Raw genomic sequence first — 17,086 nt, forward strand, 5'->3', positions numbered from 1 at the left:
AAGTTATATATGTATGAACGCTTCATAAGTGCCTGTGATAGACCCACATGAATAGATAATATTTGAATTGGAATCTGCATTAGTATTACGGCGTCATACCACGTAGTTTTATAAGATGCAAAGGGTTTATCAAAGAAATAAATGGTGTACAAAAGGAATTATTTATTTCCGAACGGTGCACTATTTACAAATAGACAATATGAACACGTTTACAAATCTTAAGCTAAGGTTTAATATTTTTTCATAGTAAATACTTAGTAGTACTTCGTTTGGTCCCAGTTTAATAGCGTGGAGTTTTGAAACTGCTCTCATCACCAGTGAACTGCGGGGCTTTACGTTTTTGTATTATATTTTGAATCTGTAACAAATGATATAAGCAGTTATCTTTTGATGTTAACTAAACTAAGAAATTGTATGATAAATATAACAGACACATTTTTTTGCCCTTGGATTCTCTTACGACGATTTTGATTGGTAAATTAAGAATTTATGAAAATTAAGCATAATTTGCTTAATTTTCATAAGTTCTGCTCCGCGAACGGCAGCAGAATCTGTATGGTGTAATTTATAATTACTTCAATCCGTATACTCCACACCAAACAGATCCTCGGCAATGTACCCTCTACGCACGTTTCGCTCCGAAACCGGAGCATCCTCAGGAGATGTTGACTTTAAAATGCATAACTGTAAAGTCAAAATCTCCTGAGGATAAGGATAAGGATCTAACCAATAAATAAGGAATTTGAAGAGCTTCCTGTCGCAGCGGTGAGCGCTGTGGTTTTAAATCTGAGGTCCAGGATTGGATTCCTGGCTAGGGTAAGTTGGGAATTTATAATTTAAGAAATTTACTCTGGTCTGGCCTGGTGGGAGACTTCGGTCGTGGCTAGTTACCACCCTACCGACAAAGACGTGCCGCTAGGCAATTTAACGTTCCGGACCGATGGCTTTAATATAACTGCCAGACTTCCTAACAGGTTAGCCCGCCACCAACTTAGGCTGTAACAAAACTAACTTACTTTGTAGAGGGGGGAAAAAAAGATACTAAATAGGGGGAGGTAGAGAGCTGCACTTTATACTGTCAGTGTCAGTGTCACGCCAGTAAGTACAATTTAACTTTGAACTACCTAATTGCCTACTGCATCTAATGAAATGTAGGTTCAATAAGCCTGATTACCTGTTGCCATTCCCTGTCAAGTTCGGCTTTCTCGCTCTTATCCTTGGTCTTCCTTGTCTTGCGTCCGTCCTGCGTCTTAACTCCATACTGGAATGCGGCCTTTGGTAGCGCCTCTTTGCTGCTCATATAAGCAGAATATTCCTCCTGCGTGTCGAAGTCCCACCTACCTATGTAAATAACGAACCATCATATTTATAAATAAATAAGTAATAAATATACTACGACAATACACACATGACCATCTAGCCGCAAAGTAAGCGTAGCTTGTGTTATATGGGTACTAAGATGACTGATGAATATTTTTATGAATATAATACATAAATACTTAAAACATACAGATTAACACCCAGACACTAAAAAACATTCATGTTCATCACACAAACATGTTCCAGTTGTGGGAATCGAATCCACGGCCATGGACTCCGAAAGAAGAATCGCTGTCCACTGCGCCAGTCGATCGTCATCATCATCTTTGTTTAAAAAAAATACTTACCTTTCACTATGGGACAAGGCAGATAGCTTGCCTATGACGTCACGAGTGCGGCCGGCGCCGGCAAGCGTTTTCGCGGGAAATCGTTTTTCGGGTCTCCTTACAATGAGAAGGCTTTAGGCCTTAGTCCACCACGCTGGCCCAGTGCGGATTGGTGGACTCCACGCGCCTTTGACAACATTATGGAGCACTCTCAGGCATGCGGGTTCCCTCACGACGTTGTCCTTCACCGTTGAAGGAAGTGATATTTTAATTACATAAAACGCACATAACTTAGAAAAGGTGCGTGCGTGTTGGGATTCGAACTCGGCCCCCGAAAGTGAAGCCGAAGTTCTAGACACTGGGCTATCACCGCTTCACAAAAAAGAAAACCTTTAAATTCTGCAAAATAACGTTTGATATTGTAGATACTTCCGAACATCATAGGGCAGTTTTTCAAAATTAGTCATTTCTACTGCAGCGAGGAGTGCGACAGGGAGATGTTATCGCCCCTAAGCTGTTTACCACTGTATTGGAGAAAGAGAAAAGCAATACAAAATTCAACCAGCTATAAGAAGATTTCGGATTTTCAAACCAACTTACCTATCGGTCCCTTCTTATTGCCGGCGTCCATCTTTGTATAATCAACTTCGTCATCGGAGTCGTCGATCGCATCGTCCATCTCGCGCAGGCCGGGATAGCACTCCGCGTAGCCCTCGGGCTCCGCTGCGAGCCGCGAGAGCAGCGCCGCGCTTCTTTTATCGCGCTCCTCCGGGTTCGCTGGTACTTGACGACGAGGCAGGGGCCCGGGGCCTAAGCAAATACATAGAATCAAATTCAAAATTCATTCATTTCAAGCAGGCCTAATATAAGCACTTTTGAAACGTCAAGTCTGTCTGTTTACAGTGACTCTACCACCGGTTGGGAAGGCAGCTTCTACCGAGAAGAAGCCGGCAAGAAACTCAGCAGTTGCTCCTTTCCAACATCAACAATTTACATTTTACATTTTAACATTCATTTTTCTATCTTGTGAGAGATGAAAGCGGAGCCGGATGCTTCCGAGCACCCTTGTCATTAGGAAATTCATCAATTGTACAATAAACTTGCTGCAATAAATGTGTTTAAATCTAATCATCATCAAAGTTGATAGTAGTTAATAAAAAATAATAGCAATTATTACCTATGAGATGGTTCGACCGTAAGTTACATCGTGGCGGAATTATGCATTAAAATAGTTTGCATTATCCTAGAGTCGGCCAAAGGATGCTTGGGTGTAAATTATTGCTCTGATCAGGTTGCTACTTTAACAGTTTTAAGTGACAATTTGAGATGGTGATAACAAAAAATAACAACCGGCCAAGTTTTTTGTGGGCTTCTTCTTAGACCAGGGCGCGTTTGGAACCCTCGTAGCTTTAGTTTTAAGTTGACGAATTTAGTTATCGCCATCAACTCTCTTATATTTTACATGTAATGTACATGTAATGTAAAATATACGCATCAAAAGTAATACGCATCAAAAGTACCATATTTGCCCATTTGAATAAAGAAATATTTGACTTTGTCTTTGATACATTATTATCCTGGTAAAATAAATGGTTAAAGCGGGATTATTAAAAACCCGTAATAAAGCAGTCGGGTAACAGCTATTCTTAAAATAAGATTACTAGGAGATGGTTCATTTGCATCACCATCATATCTAATAGGTTTTATTTCCTTGGTCGCATATTTTTTCACAAAGAATCAACAGAGAACCGCCGGTGACAGCACGGTTTTCCAGTATTTAACTAGATTTACAATAATGGGAAACCGTGCTGTCACTAGATGACACTCTTTCGATAATATACAACATGTAACGGAATTACGGAAAACTGTTGAAGGTTGCATATGTATATTTCCTAAGGAATGGCCCTGTAAAAATATGTATAAAAAAGAAGCATAATTATTTTTCCATACAAACTAATTCAAAACATTCCAAGTGTTTACTTATGACAACCCTATTGTAAATAAAAGAGCGACACGTGTATAGCTACGCTACGCGCCGCGTATTTAATAAAGTGACAGGAGTCACTTAATTTTACTTTTGCATGTGTGTATCTGATTTCATCCATTAATAACTATGGCAGTGGCTTACTGAAAAACTATTAGCGTTTCGGTTTCACCGATAACTTTCAGAGACAGTAAAAACTGTACCTCTAAAGCCTCTCAAGTATTATAACGGTTTTCATTTACACGTTGTATAAATCGTAGGTAATTTTCACGCAATCGAATAAGTAAACGTAGGTTTTAGAAAATCTCACACTTGGCCCTCTGGAAAGTTTCGAGGTACAAAACCTGCCACCTACCTTCTTCCTTTTCAGTCTCCAGGGGCTTATCGAAGTAGCCAGTCCTAGGACGGTCTTCGCGTCTTTCGCCTCGCCTGTCCCCCGCGACGTAATCCCCGATGTCGCCATATATAGAGTCGTCGTTACGACCTTTCTCCGCAGTTTTATCCTGCAAAAATTCTACAGTCAACTAAGCCGCTGCTCATAACGGAAATGACAAGTTAAGGCGAGTGTTTCAAAGAGTGTTCTTCCATAATTGACGAAAACAACGCTATCAACACCTGTCGCCGTAATCTTTTGCTAATCGGTGGCGATTTCTCGCCGCCCGCGCACAAAATTTGTGACCTTGAAAATAATAAGCCTGTTCTGGGAAAGCCACATTTGCATTTGCAACGCATTTGACTAAGTATAAATTGGAATCCTTCTATATGCTTACTATGTCAAATGAATTGCTTTAAAAAAAATACTTTTGTCCGCAATATGGCGATGTTTCCCTGGTCAGGTTTTACACACAACACATTGATGTTTTTTCCGTAAACCGCTGTTGGGGGATGCGTGTAAATGTTCACTATAAGTGCGTGTAAAGCATGTCGGCCTTGCTTCTAGTCTACGTCTTCGGGTTACCACTGTCTAAGGTGCGCTCTTGTTTATCTCTTAGGATGAGACGCGAAATCGCGCGGGATGCGGATTATGCTTTGTCCATAATATACAGTTGTGCATAATCCGCATGCTCAATCTGCGGATTATGTACTACTTTTTTCAGCACACGATGGGTATAAGAGAACGTTGGCATCAAATGATAGAATTTGGTAGAAAATCAGGGTTTACAGTTTACTTATTTGAATATAAATATAACTATAAATAAAGATATGAGAAAATTATGCCAACTTGTCGACGTCGTTGGCGGTGGACGGAGATATCGATCACATAATCCTTACTCCTTGTCAACCTCGTCAGGGTGTAAACGTCGTAAACCCCGGACACGTCCGCCTTGCTCCTCGTCAAAGTCGTCAGTATACTACTGTAAACGGTGCCTGCTTATACAACTAACCTTGGCTTTCTTCAGCTTGCGATGTCTGCCGTGCCTCAGGTATGAGAATATCTGAGATAACTTCTCCAACACGACGTCGTTAGCGGTGGACGCCGAACTGCGCTCGTCCGCCTCTGGTACGTCCGCCTTGCTCCTCGTCAAAGTCGTCGGTATGTCACTGTCTATGGTGCCCTCTTCGTCTAATTCCACAACGTAGGCCATACGCCCCGGCGCGAACAGTTCATTCCGCATCACTTTTTTGGATCTAAAACCAAAATTTTGAGGTATTATGGCATTTTCTACAAATTAGGGGTTTAAATTATTGATATTATCTAGAAATTCATAAGTTACAAGTCAATGTCCAGATTATGTGACGGTCGGAGCAGGGAGAGAGAGGGAGATCAAAAAGGTTGTTGGGCAATCCCTGGTATGAAAAGATGGGGCAGCGCTGGATTATACGCTCCGTCGTCTGATCTTCTTCGCCACAGGCACATGAATGAGAAGGTTTCCAACCCCACTTATGTAAAAGATAGTTGCAGCGTCCATACCCTGTTCTTAGCCAGTTCAGTCGACACCACAGGTTACGAGGCAGGTGGCTATTATAATGAAACCATTGGGTTTCATTATGATAGCCACCTCTCAATCAATAGCTACTATAGTCGTAAAAATGTAATAGGCCCGTTTTGACATTTGTCATCGCGACGTAACTAGTTATGAACCATAAGACTCGGGACTCGATACTCACGATAAATCAATTCAAGTTTTTATCAGTACTTGATTGATATTATTATGTATTGTAAAGTGTTCGTTCGTTCAAAGTATTCCTTTAACTTCACAACCAATACGCGTGACTGGCTGTTGATTATACGTCCACTTTTCAACATTTTGAAACAGAGTTAGTACTATATAACAACAAACACAAAAATCGAGTCAAATCACTATGTTTAAATTAATGTCCAAAATAGAAGAGCCATAGTTAACGTAATAGTAAACAATATATATCAAACTTAAACGAGCGCACAGTCAACTTTACAAGATGAGGAACGAAAAACTGCGCAGTGCGCGCGGGGACGCTTCAGTCATGTGCCGTTTGGTCAGATACATCAACCCAGACTCATTATTTAGAACACATTTTGAGAACCAAGCTCATTCTTTGCAGTAAAGATTACTACACAATATTTAATTTCGATATTCAGTAAAAAAATGGTTACAGCTCTAGTATAAAAAAAAAAAAGACTAAGAACGTAACTGTTTTCGGAACGTTTCGCAACAATTATAAATTGCATGCTACGATAAATTAAGCGCAAAAAGAATACTCGCGATATATTCTTTCATATTATTTAACGTCGCAAAAAAATTTACGTATTTTTTAAAACACTGTATGTAATTGATTTTTATTTTATTGTTTCTTTCAGTTTCATTCCAAGTTACATTCTATGGTCTTGCACAAATGTCAAAACGGGCCTATTATATTTTTACGACTATAGATTAATTTTTTTAATTTAAACTTGGGGCAAGCGTACTAGACATCATTTCCGGTTTTTTGATACGCGAGCGATCCACATGTCTACTTACTTTTGTTCCATAATTAAATTATAAATGACTCTCGCTGTTGGTATTTTAAATTCTATTTCTTCTTCCTGCAAAATAAAATATATTCTTGTTACTAATAATTAAGGTTTCAAATATTTTAATTCCAAAGCCTTACATTAAGACTTAATTAAGTAAATTATTAACACTGAAAATTTTAATAACTCAATATTTTTTTAATAATTTTTAACTTTACATGTCCATTCATTCTCAGGAACCAAAATAAAAATAAAGGTTGCTTCTTGGACTGCATGGACTTTAGTAATGTTAATAGTGTAATGAATGCTAACTTACCAAGGGTGGTGCTTCTTTCTTTTCATCAATAGGTTCCTCCACCGGCTCTGACACAAGCCTTTCCATTTCTGCCTCCTGCTCTTGTTCACGGGTTTGTATCTCTGAACGAACCTACATTTTGTGTTTATTTTAGTTATATAACGGTTTCCACAGTCTGTTTACAGCTATTTTAGTATAGTAGACTTGTCATGATTCATTAACAACAAGGCTGCTTGGAAGCAGGCCACTATGCTTTCATCTCTTACAAGTTAGTAAAATTCTAAAGATTGTTAAGCTATAAAATGATGTTGAAAAAGAGCAATCTACTGAGTTTCTTGCCGGCTCTTCTCGGTGAATCTAGCTTCCGAACTGGTGGTAGAGTCACTACAAACAGACTGACTTGACATTTCAAAAGTGCTCAAAAACTGGACCTACTTGAAATAAATTAATTTTGAATTTTTGGAATTTTTATTAAATGGCGCCAACCTTGTAGCATAAGGTAAAATAATTATGAATGCACAGTAGGGTTACATTCAGATTTTTAAAATTCCCCTGGCAACATTACATTTAGACATCTAAAATCATGAAATTAGTCTGAAAATTAGTTTTAAAAAATGTCAAAAAGCCACCATTTTCATGATCATGACAGAAATAACATAGAGAACCTTCTTCCAGTGTCAACCAAATTTTCTAACAATTAATGCCTTTGCTTACCTTTTGTAACAAAGCATAATCAAGACCTTTCACTAAGTGAGTATGTTCCATGTCACCACCAAGGTATTTGGATTCCTGAAATGAAAAAAAAAGTTTCAATGAAAACAATAATGTCAAGAAACTTTTAACTAGCATTTAACTTGCTGGAATAGGCATGATGACTGTAACACAGAATCGCTAAAATACTGTGTTTATCTTATGATACAATTATTCATGTGTTATGAAGACATATTTTTATTGGTGTTCTTGTTCTGTTTAATATCTAGCAATCCGCCATGATAGGTAAAATGCCAAATGACAATGTTCACATAAACATAAATTTGTACTGCTCAAACTTTGAAACAAAATTTATATTAAGAAGACCTTTAATTTCAGCAAAAATAAGATATTTTTAAGTAGATTCTTCCTAAAATTAGTAACATAATGTATGTATGTTCTTCAAATTTGATTATACCTGAATCATCTGGCGCCTCCTTTCTTTAGCATCTATTCCTGATTTAAGATCTGGAGCCACAGCTCTAAAATAAAACACATAATTACTTTAAACAAAAACAAGAAACTTTAAACCCTGCAGTTCAGCAGTTGAGAATTTAAAATAGAGAATATGTGGTTTTTAATTATCATTAATATTCTATTCTAATTCTATACATGTGTATGTAATTCGTAATAATCTAGAAAAAGATGGAACTCTTCACATAGTGGATTTGAAACATAGATGCCTGCAATGGGTAACATAAAAAGGTTGCAATTACAGACTTTATGTTGATTATCAGCTGCAGTCCATTGGAAACAACAACAAAGTGTCGCTTATTTATTTTTACCTGTAAGCACTACTGGTGTTACTCGTTGGATCTGCTGAAGTTATATCGTTGACTCCATCTCTTCTCTCCCGTGCCCTGTCTCTATACTTTTCAGCCAGTTCTGCAAGTTTGGTGTCTTCCTGTTTTTTTAATGCAGCATAGTAGGACTTTTTTTTGCGACGAAGCTCACTTTTGTTCTCTGTTGGTGGAGGCATAGAACTGGAATATAGAAAATATATATAATATATTTATTTACCTTTTTTTTATTACTAAGTATTATAAATTATATTATACACTAAAAATGTACAATGTTTAACATATTAATCTATACAAAAAAAAAAAATACTTTTACACTTGCAGGGCTTTTAAGTACCGAAGCAATAGTTGGTTAAGGAGGAAGAGTGAGGAACTTCCTAACAATATGCACCATATATTTGTGATTTAAGAAATCCATTACAAGGAATACTGCCTTCTGTATCCAATCCTTGATCCAACATCCAAGTGGAAGCTTCTTATACATTATTATTATAAAAAAAACTTGGGCTAGCAGAAAGTAGAACAGCTCTTTTCTGAGTCATGGAGATTAAAAATAAAATTGAGTTAATGTCAACTTGACAATGATGCTAACTATGTTGTACACATATATCTAAGCTCTAAAAGGTCTTAAAGTTTTTATTTCCTTTTCACAATATTTGATGAGGAAAAGGATAACCCTCTTTTCATATTCAGCATACTTGCCAATATTAAACGTATATATTTCAATATTGGTAGAAACCTATGAGCTCTGGAACTAAAGTGTTGCAATACATGATGCTGTGATATTTTAACAATTGGATTAATTTAATCCAATTATTGTATTACACTCTAAACTTGACTCATTATCTTAAAATACAAATGAGTTTAACCAAATTAGTCCCATATACACAAACCAGTATCATTGTGTGCATTGTTGTGTATTTTTAAAATCATAACAATATTGCTAGGCTTGGAGTATTTAAAGCATAGTAAAAACTGGAAGAGACAGGACAGGCTAATCGAGTTGTGCTGAAGTGGCAAATGGAGGAAGCATCCAGTAAGGGACAGGTCATGTTGGGGTTCCTAGGTGCTGATCTAAAATATTAGAGGCAGATCCTTCACTAGGTGGGCCGAAGAAATCAGCCGAGACGCAGAGTCACTGAACACGGGCCGCTAGCCCGTGGAGAGTATAAATTATTTTAAAAGGTCCATGTCCCACAGATCGATTGAATCGATGATTATCGTGCTATGTAATTACGGAATCTATTAACCCTGCATTGGCCATAGCTTCTCGTACGGAGCCAGCGGGGTGGGCTCCCCCAGCCGGGGTGGCCCGAGGAGTCATCAACAGCTTCCTGAAGTCGTCATTTGTAAGTCGCTGAGACGCTGGCGTGTCCTCAACACTTCTATTTTCATCCATTTTTATAGCTTTTGGTTTCTCTCTAAAATAAAAGTTCAATACAGAATAAGATAATTACAACGTAAAGTGGTAAAGCAATTCACCGCATTTTAAAGATAAAATTAAAATTTAATTTATAGAATCAGACAGTACGAATTGAAGGTACACAAATGAACGCAGATTAACTACAAATGAAGTATTAACCATAGATTAATAAACTGTATTGAAGAACTTTATTTTTTCAACATACTATTCATATCAAAAGTGAGTTTGGAAATTATTGTCTATAGAACATAATAAGATATGTTACGTTTTATTTTTGCGTTGATTTCGTTATATTCTCAGGAACTATAATATAATAATATTTGTGGTCTTGAGACTTGAAATTTCAAGTTCGGCCTACTAATCACAAAACAATAAATTCATACCTAGGTGTGATTTTTTTTTTTTATAAGTGCTAATCATTATCTGTCACATTTTATCAGTGCTTCAGCCGAGGCGGCCAAACCTATCGAGTACCTAATTCGAGTATAGACTATCAGCTAAATAGTTGAAACTACCAGTTGATATAATAAAGAAAGAAAAAAAATTGGACGAAATGCCTCATTTTAGGATTGAAACGAATGTACCAAAATCAAAGATTCCTAATGATTTTGTTACTAAAGCTGTACCGGTGTTGGCCAAAGCACTAGGGAAACCAGAACAGGTATAAAACTTATTACGTCTGTTTTTAGAACATTTAAACTCTAAGATATGAAATCTTTTTTTATTTAGCTACTTATATTGTGCAACTTTCTTGACACAAACATAATATGAAAGTTAGGTACTTCACCATGTACCTAAAGGACATTCTAAATGAAACCAATTCGAGAGCAAAAACAATAAAAAGTTTAAAACCACTTTTAATCATGTCTAGAAATAACACCGAAACTGTGGTAAACAAATTCCAAACAAAAAATTTGCTAGTTGGAAATTTGCAAGTTGTTCAAATTAATAATTTATTGATAATTTCCAGTACTGTGTGGTATCTGTAATCCCAGATATACCAATGAGTTTTGGTGGAACTACTGAACCTTGTGCTATTGCAAATCTTATGTCGATTGGTGCACTTGGAGTTGAGCAGAACAAGAAGCATTCAAAAGTTCTTTTCGACCTTGTGGAAAAAGAATTAGGTGTAGCACAAGATAGGTAAAAAGTTTGATTTCTTATTTAATATAAAATATCTTAGATTTCATAATGAGATTATTTATGATAAGAAGTATAAAGTCAACAGCAAAGACTGTCTGTATGAAATCATCATTTCTTAAAGTACTATAGGTACCACAGATTAATGGACTGGTAAGCGTTATGGTTATTATAATTAAAAAATTAAGTACCTATCTTTTCTCGGTGTAAATTTATCAGGAATAAAAACTGATATAAGCTATTTATTCTACCATTAGGAGAGCTTGTTATCACATTTAAATATAAACACACATTTACAAAGCAGTCCCTGAAACACAATGTTATGAAAACATCTTGCACTGATTACATCATACTAAATACATGACTCCCATTACCTGATAAACTCTACAATTCCTAGCAGAGTATGTGATAGATGTTATAAATAATATTATAATAAAGTAAAACTAAATTGCTACATTGATTGATTTGGTCTGTCATTTTATTGATAAAAACCTATTAATATCTTATTAATCTAATACTTCATCATTAATTCTGCATCCAAACAAACATAATTTCTTTAAATGTCTTGTTTTTGTAATGTTTGGCTAGCATCTATGGATCACAAGATCCTAGGTTCGATTCCTGATTTGGGCGCAATTGGGTCTTCTCTTTAGAAATTACTATGTCCAGTGTCCACTCCTGTACCTTGAGAGACCACTATTAACAATGACTATAAATAGGCAGAAAAATAAAAATATTATTTACAAAATAAATTCAAACCTGTTTATTAATTTTTGTTTGTTATATAATTACTTATATTTTACTTTGCTGGCATAATCGTATTTTGATAGATTTGTGACAAGCTGTGCCTTGCTGTTTCACCAGCTTCAACTACGAGTCACACATATTAAAATATAGTCTACATCTATGTAAATACTTCACCACCCAGTGCAACGATTTTATCAATCAGACTGTTAGTTCTGGACATACTTACAAACAAACTATATAACAAGCTATATTCTTTTATATACTAAGCAAAGAATAATTTATTTATTTATTTATTTGGTATATATGACCCATCACTATGCACTACACTATAATATAAATATAATAATTAAAAACTAAACTAAAAAAAAAAAAAAAAAACTTACAAATTAAAATTTCTGCATCCCGGCAGCCTTACGTGGAGTTTAAGTCCAGATACAAAAAAATAGTGATGCAAATTTTGTGGGAATAATATACCTACCTATGGAATTTCCAATCTCATAATTATTAATTATCAATTTAAACTGTCGAAAAATTGACAATGGCAAATGACCAATACAGGAACTTAGAACTACAGTTTTACCTCTATACTTTTCATTCCCTATCACACAGGTCTGCAAATGATCGCGAATCATCACCAAATATGGCATGCAACATCATTAGAGTATAAAACAACAAAAAAAATCTTATGAGAGTACACCCTCATTTAATTGGCATATTTGCATGTAATGTTGTCTTTAAGTTTTAGGTGAGGGAAAATTTTTCAAAATATATTTAATATACAGTGTGTAGTTTCAGTTTTACAAGTGAATAAATCATCATTAATGACATCACATATGCATTATACCTACATATGATGGATTTACGTAACAGTCTAGTCCCCTGAATAGGAGGCCTCAATGATGTACTATATTATCCTATTATATACTTACCTGTCTTTTTCTGTTTATAGGATGTACATTACATTTCAAGATAACCCAACTGGTAATGTTGGCTTCAAGGGGACTACCTTCCATTCAATCTTTGGATAAATAATTAGCATATTCGTATTTATGTATTTACTTATACTGAAGTTATGTAAGAATAAATAGATTAGATATTTTAATTTATTACATTTATTTGTTTTATTGATATTTAAAAGTTGAGTAAGTTTATTTGACTTCTCTAATATAATTTGAAGTACATTTATATATATATATATATAACATGACATGTTGTTAAACTAATTACATGTAAAGTCTATTCGGTGACATACAGTCGCCTTTGTGCTGTGCGTATTGGCCCGTGCGGCATTTTGTCAAAGGCTCCGCTGCGCTACCAGAGGACGTTTATCCGCAGAACAATTTAGCATTTTATGTCGTAGTGCCATGCCGTAGTGGAACGTTCTGTTTTTAGCCTTTGGCAGAAAAGGTTTTTACGTGTGTGTAGTGCCTACGTCGAACAGATGTTATGCTAGGTATCGATATTTTAGCATGGATTCAGAACGTAATGACGTTGGATCCTTTCTTATAAGTACAGGCCTCAATGACCTTCACGTGATGAAAAATAATGTCTATTTTAATTTATTTTATTTACTCATAATTTTTCTTACACTGCGTCCACGTGCTTGTTGGTTTAATCAGGATTGGCAAACAATAAACATGGCGAACGAGTTTGTAGCAGCATTTCCTTGTGATTTGACCATCTATTATCATTATAGTATTTTTTACACAAAATTTACGAAAAAAGTGTCTCGAGTTATAGTGTACATGTAAATAATTTCAAACATTTCAATTTGAATCTTATAATATCACCGTTACGGATATTTTTTGCTTATTTTTTTTTTTATTTCACTGCCAGTCGAACCTTATGAAGCGTCGACTGTGAGGAGTTCTATAAAAAAAACGCAGCTTTTGACCATGTCGAGCGATTATCGAAATAATTAGAAGTAATGGAGTAGTACTATTATTTTGATTTTTTTTTATGTACATAAATATATATTAGTCAAGCATCTTATACAATTTTAACCGACTTACAAAAAATGAGGAGGTTCTCAGTTAGGTTGTATTATTTTTATGTTTATTAGCTCAAAACTGTAATTAATAAATAGATCTGATTTTGTTTTGCGACGATATTTTGGTCACATTATACTTGGGACCTTAAAAAAAATATTTTTTGCTGTTTAGTTGTATAACAAGGTCGCCTCTTCTTTGTGAAAACATTTTTTATTTACAAATTTTAAAAATACACTACATAAATATACATAAATCTATTTCATGAGTTACCATCTGAAATTTTCTGGGGGAAATTCGAATGCGTATCACTCAATGTATTCACTCGTGTCACAACACACGACACACAAGTGTCTTTTGCCTAGCCTTAGTAGCCTTGTGTCATCCTGAGTTGACCTTTCAATATCAAAGGTTCCATGCCTTCCATGCTCGATCTCCTCAGAATTTCAGAGTTAGTGATTTTATCCTGCTACTTTACACGCACTATTGCTCTTAAACACTTGGGATGGAAAATGTCCAGACGCTTAATATCTGTTTTGTAGAAACACCAAACTTCAGAAGCATTATTGGAGCGAAGTAATTGTTCCCAAAAGTTAGCTATTCTGGAACGTGGAAGGCAAAAAAGTCTGGCAGTCTTGCAATGGCGAACATATTTGAAGCTCTACAAAATCGCGGTAACGTCATTAGAATGTGGTAAGCATCATTATACTGGATCTTGATAGCACTGTACGCACGTCTAGTATATTTACACCACAGTAGAGATGTGTACAAGTTCTGGCGCGCTCGAAATCTTTGTCGTCATTCATACTCTTCAACGCATGCCCAAGATACTTAAATGTCGCCACTATCCGGATTTCTACACCATTCATATACGTCGGAGGAACAGTGACTGGACCCTTTTCAAACCTAAAAACCATCGTCTCGGTTTTGGTAACTTTTTATTGAAGTTCGAGACTTAAAGCGTATTACTAGTACTTAAAGTATCATGACATCAGCATTGCTCAAATTGTTTACATAAACACCGCCAACATGCCAACCGATTTTAGTGGTTCTGAGGCATAACATAACTGTTAAAAAGGTCCGATGACGTCAATCCGCCTTGGCGCACACCACGTTTCAGCCTGTACTCGTTGAAAAGTGGTGCACCCCATTTAACATTATTCTTTTAGTTTTTGTACCAATATTTCAAAAGATTTATAACATGTGATGCTACCTTAGTTTACTTTGCTTTGATTATAGTAAATTATAATTTACTAGGTCAAAAGCACGGCTCAGGTCTATTTCCCTGACAAGTGGAAGGAAACAATAATTGTCATAGGTATCCACAATTCTGGCAAACCCCACGATCTTTCCTCTAGCTATCGCCCTATAAGCCTCCTCAACACCTTAGCAAAGGTGTACGATGGGGTAATACTGTATAGACTGAAGGCCGCCGTAGAGGAGAAGAAACTCCTGAACGGCGAGCAATTCTGCTCTCTAGCCAAAGACTCGGTGGCCATTAAGCGCCAATACCGACAAAGTTTATTTTTCTTAACTTTTAACAGAAATGCAATTGCTAATAAATTGTTGTCCTCCATCGTCGTGCGTTCCCAACGCTTTAACTATCCGTACTGGCAGGTATACATTCCGAACGAAAAAAACTAAAGTCGCTAGTCTAACGGAAAACCAAATCGAAATTACGCATCTGCAGTTGCAATTACTGTAAGACGCGTCCGGAATACGGCAGTGCCGTGGCAATTGGACTATGGTCTTCGGTTCAACAGAATGAAGTTGCATTTCTGGGTTACAACATTGTAAAAATTATTACCATAAATTAAAAAATAAAGATTGTATTTTGTTTCCCAGAAAACAATTTACATTAAAATTAAAAGCCAAAATTAATAAAAAATCCTCAACGATTATCGGCTACTATTTCTTGTTAAGAAATACTTAATTGTTTTCCCTTAAATTATGTATGGTCTGAATGGGGTCTTAGTAGATCATTTTGAAGCGGAAATGATATGTCAACGTCTACTTTACAAATTTGGGTCAAAAGAAATGACGCAAGCTGTAAGAGCGGCTAAATCGTTTTTAAGCGTAGACAGAGAAGTAAATAGACAAATGGATAGCATCCGTCGCATTCACACAAGTAAGAGAACAACTTATGTATACGTCTTGTAAATAAACGAGATAAAGCGATAGGGTCTTTTGTCTCATACCGCGTGCCGGTTTTTTCATGGATTAGCAAAGCACTTTGCGAAACAAGTATGACAGTTAGCCATCGTTTTATTAATTAAATTCAAGATAAACGGATTGTGAGCACAAAAATACAGACCTTACTAATTTGACATTGTTAATAACCAGCTTCCGTGAAGAATTTCTGCGAAAACATGGTTCGGTGCAGTGTTAGGATGTAAAAGTGATAGTGAACGTAAATTTACGGATTTGTCGTTCCACTCGTAAGTACAATACTTTTGATTTGCTAAAAGTATAAATAATTATCTTTTATTATATTTCTATAATATACAACACAATTTGCAATAGAAAATAGATCGTTTATAAGGTTTTATGCTAATTTTAATCATACATAACCCAAAGTATAATAGAGTGCAGTGTTGCCTACATTCAACATGAAAATTGCCCAAACTGCGCAGTTTAATTTATTAAAATTATAGAATTTCAAGTTTTATGTGTCAATAATCATAAATTTAATTCCATGGATGTATGATACGATGTTGATGTATTAGACAAAAAAAATTTTTTGGTGGAACTGTAAGAAAAAAAATTGTTGACTCCAACAAATATGCAAATATGCAATAAAAAATACGTAAATTTTTTTGGGACGTTAAATAATATGAAAGAATATATGGCGAGTATTGTTTTTGCGCTTACTTTATAGTAGCATGCAATTTATAATTGTTGCGAAACGTTTCGAAAACTATTACGTTCTCAGTCTTTTTTTTTTTTTATTCTAGAGTTGTAACCATTTCTTTACTGAATATCGAAATTAAATATTGTGTACTAATCTTTACTGCACACCACAAATAAAATTTTGAATTAACGACACTGGATTCTAAATAATGAGTCTGAGTTGATGTATCTGACCAAGCGCCACATGACTGAAGCGTCTCCGCGCGCACTGCGCAGTTTTTCGTTCCCCATCTTGTAAAGTTGACTGTGTGCTCGTTTAAGTTTGATATATATTGTTTACTATTACGTTAACTTTGGCTCTTCTACTTTGGACATTGATTTGAACATAGTGATTTGACTCGATATTTGTGTTCGTTGTTATATAGTACGAACTCTGTTTCAACATGTTGAAAAGTGGACGTATAATCAACAGCTAGTCACCCGAATTGGTTGCGAAGTTAAAGGAATACTTTGAACGAACGAACATTTTAC

General features: G+C 35.6%; 2 protein-coding genes across 2 annotated transcripts; one reads left to right on the forward strand and one right to left on the reverse strand.

Annotated features, from left to right (window-relative positions):
- Positions 1 to 147: 147 nt before the first annotated feature.
- LOC120628333 (protein Red) lies at positions 148 to 9,955 on the reverse strand. Its single transcript, XM_039896655.1, has 11 exons — positions 9,658 to 9,955; positions 8,393 to 8,590; positions 8,026 to 8,089; positions 7,572 to 7,646; positions 6,879 to 6,989; positions 6,570 to 6,634; positions 5,016 to 5,259; positions 3,986 to 4,133; positions 2,247 to 2,456; positions 1,175 to 1,341; positions 148 to 358 (listed from the first exon to the last, which is right to left on the reverse strand). The coding sequence occupies exons 1-11, from the start codon at positions 9,804 to 9,806 to the stop codon at positions 281 to 283; spliced, it is 1,509 nt and encodes a 502-aa protein (XP_039752589.1). The 5' UTR covers positions 9,807 to 9,955; the 3' UTR covers positions 148 to 280.
- A 301-nt stretch (positions 9,956 to 10,256) lies between these two features.
- LOC120628083 (macrophage migration inhibitory factor-like) lies at positions 10,257 to 12,828 on the forward strand. Its single transcript, XM_039896294.1, has 3 exons — positions 10,257 to 10,491; positions 10,801 to 10,973; positions 12,667 to 12,828. Exons 1-3 carry the CDS (start codon positions 10,384 to 10,386, stop codon positions 12,743 to 12,745), a joined length of 360 nt encoding a protein of 119 aa, XP_039752228.1. The 5' UTR covers positions 10,257 to 10,383; the 3' UTR covers positions 12,746 to 12,828.
- The last annotated feature ends 4,258 nt before the right edge of the window (positions 12,829 to 17,086 follow it).

Source organism: Pararge aegeria, chromosome 12 (assembly GCF_905163445.1).
Source record: "Pararge aegeria chromosome 12, ilParAegt1.1, whole genome shotgun sequence".
NCBI lineage: Eukaryota > Metazoa > Arthropoda > Insecta > Lepidoptera > Nymphalidae > Pararge > Pararge aegeria.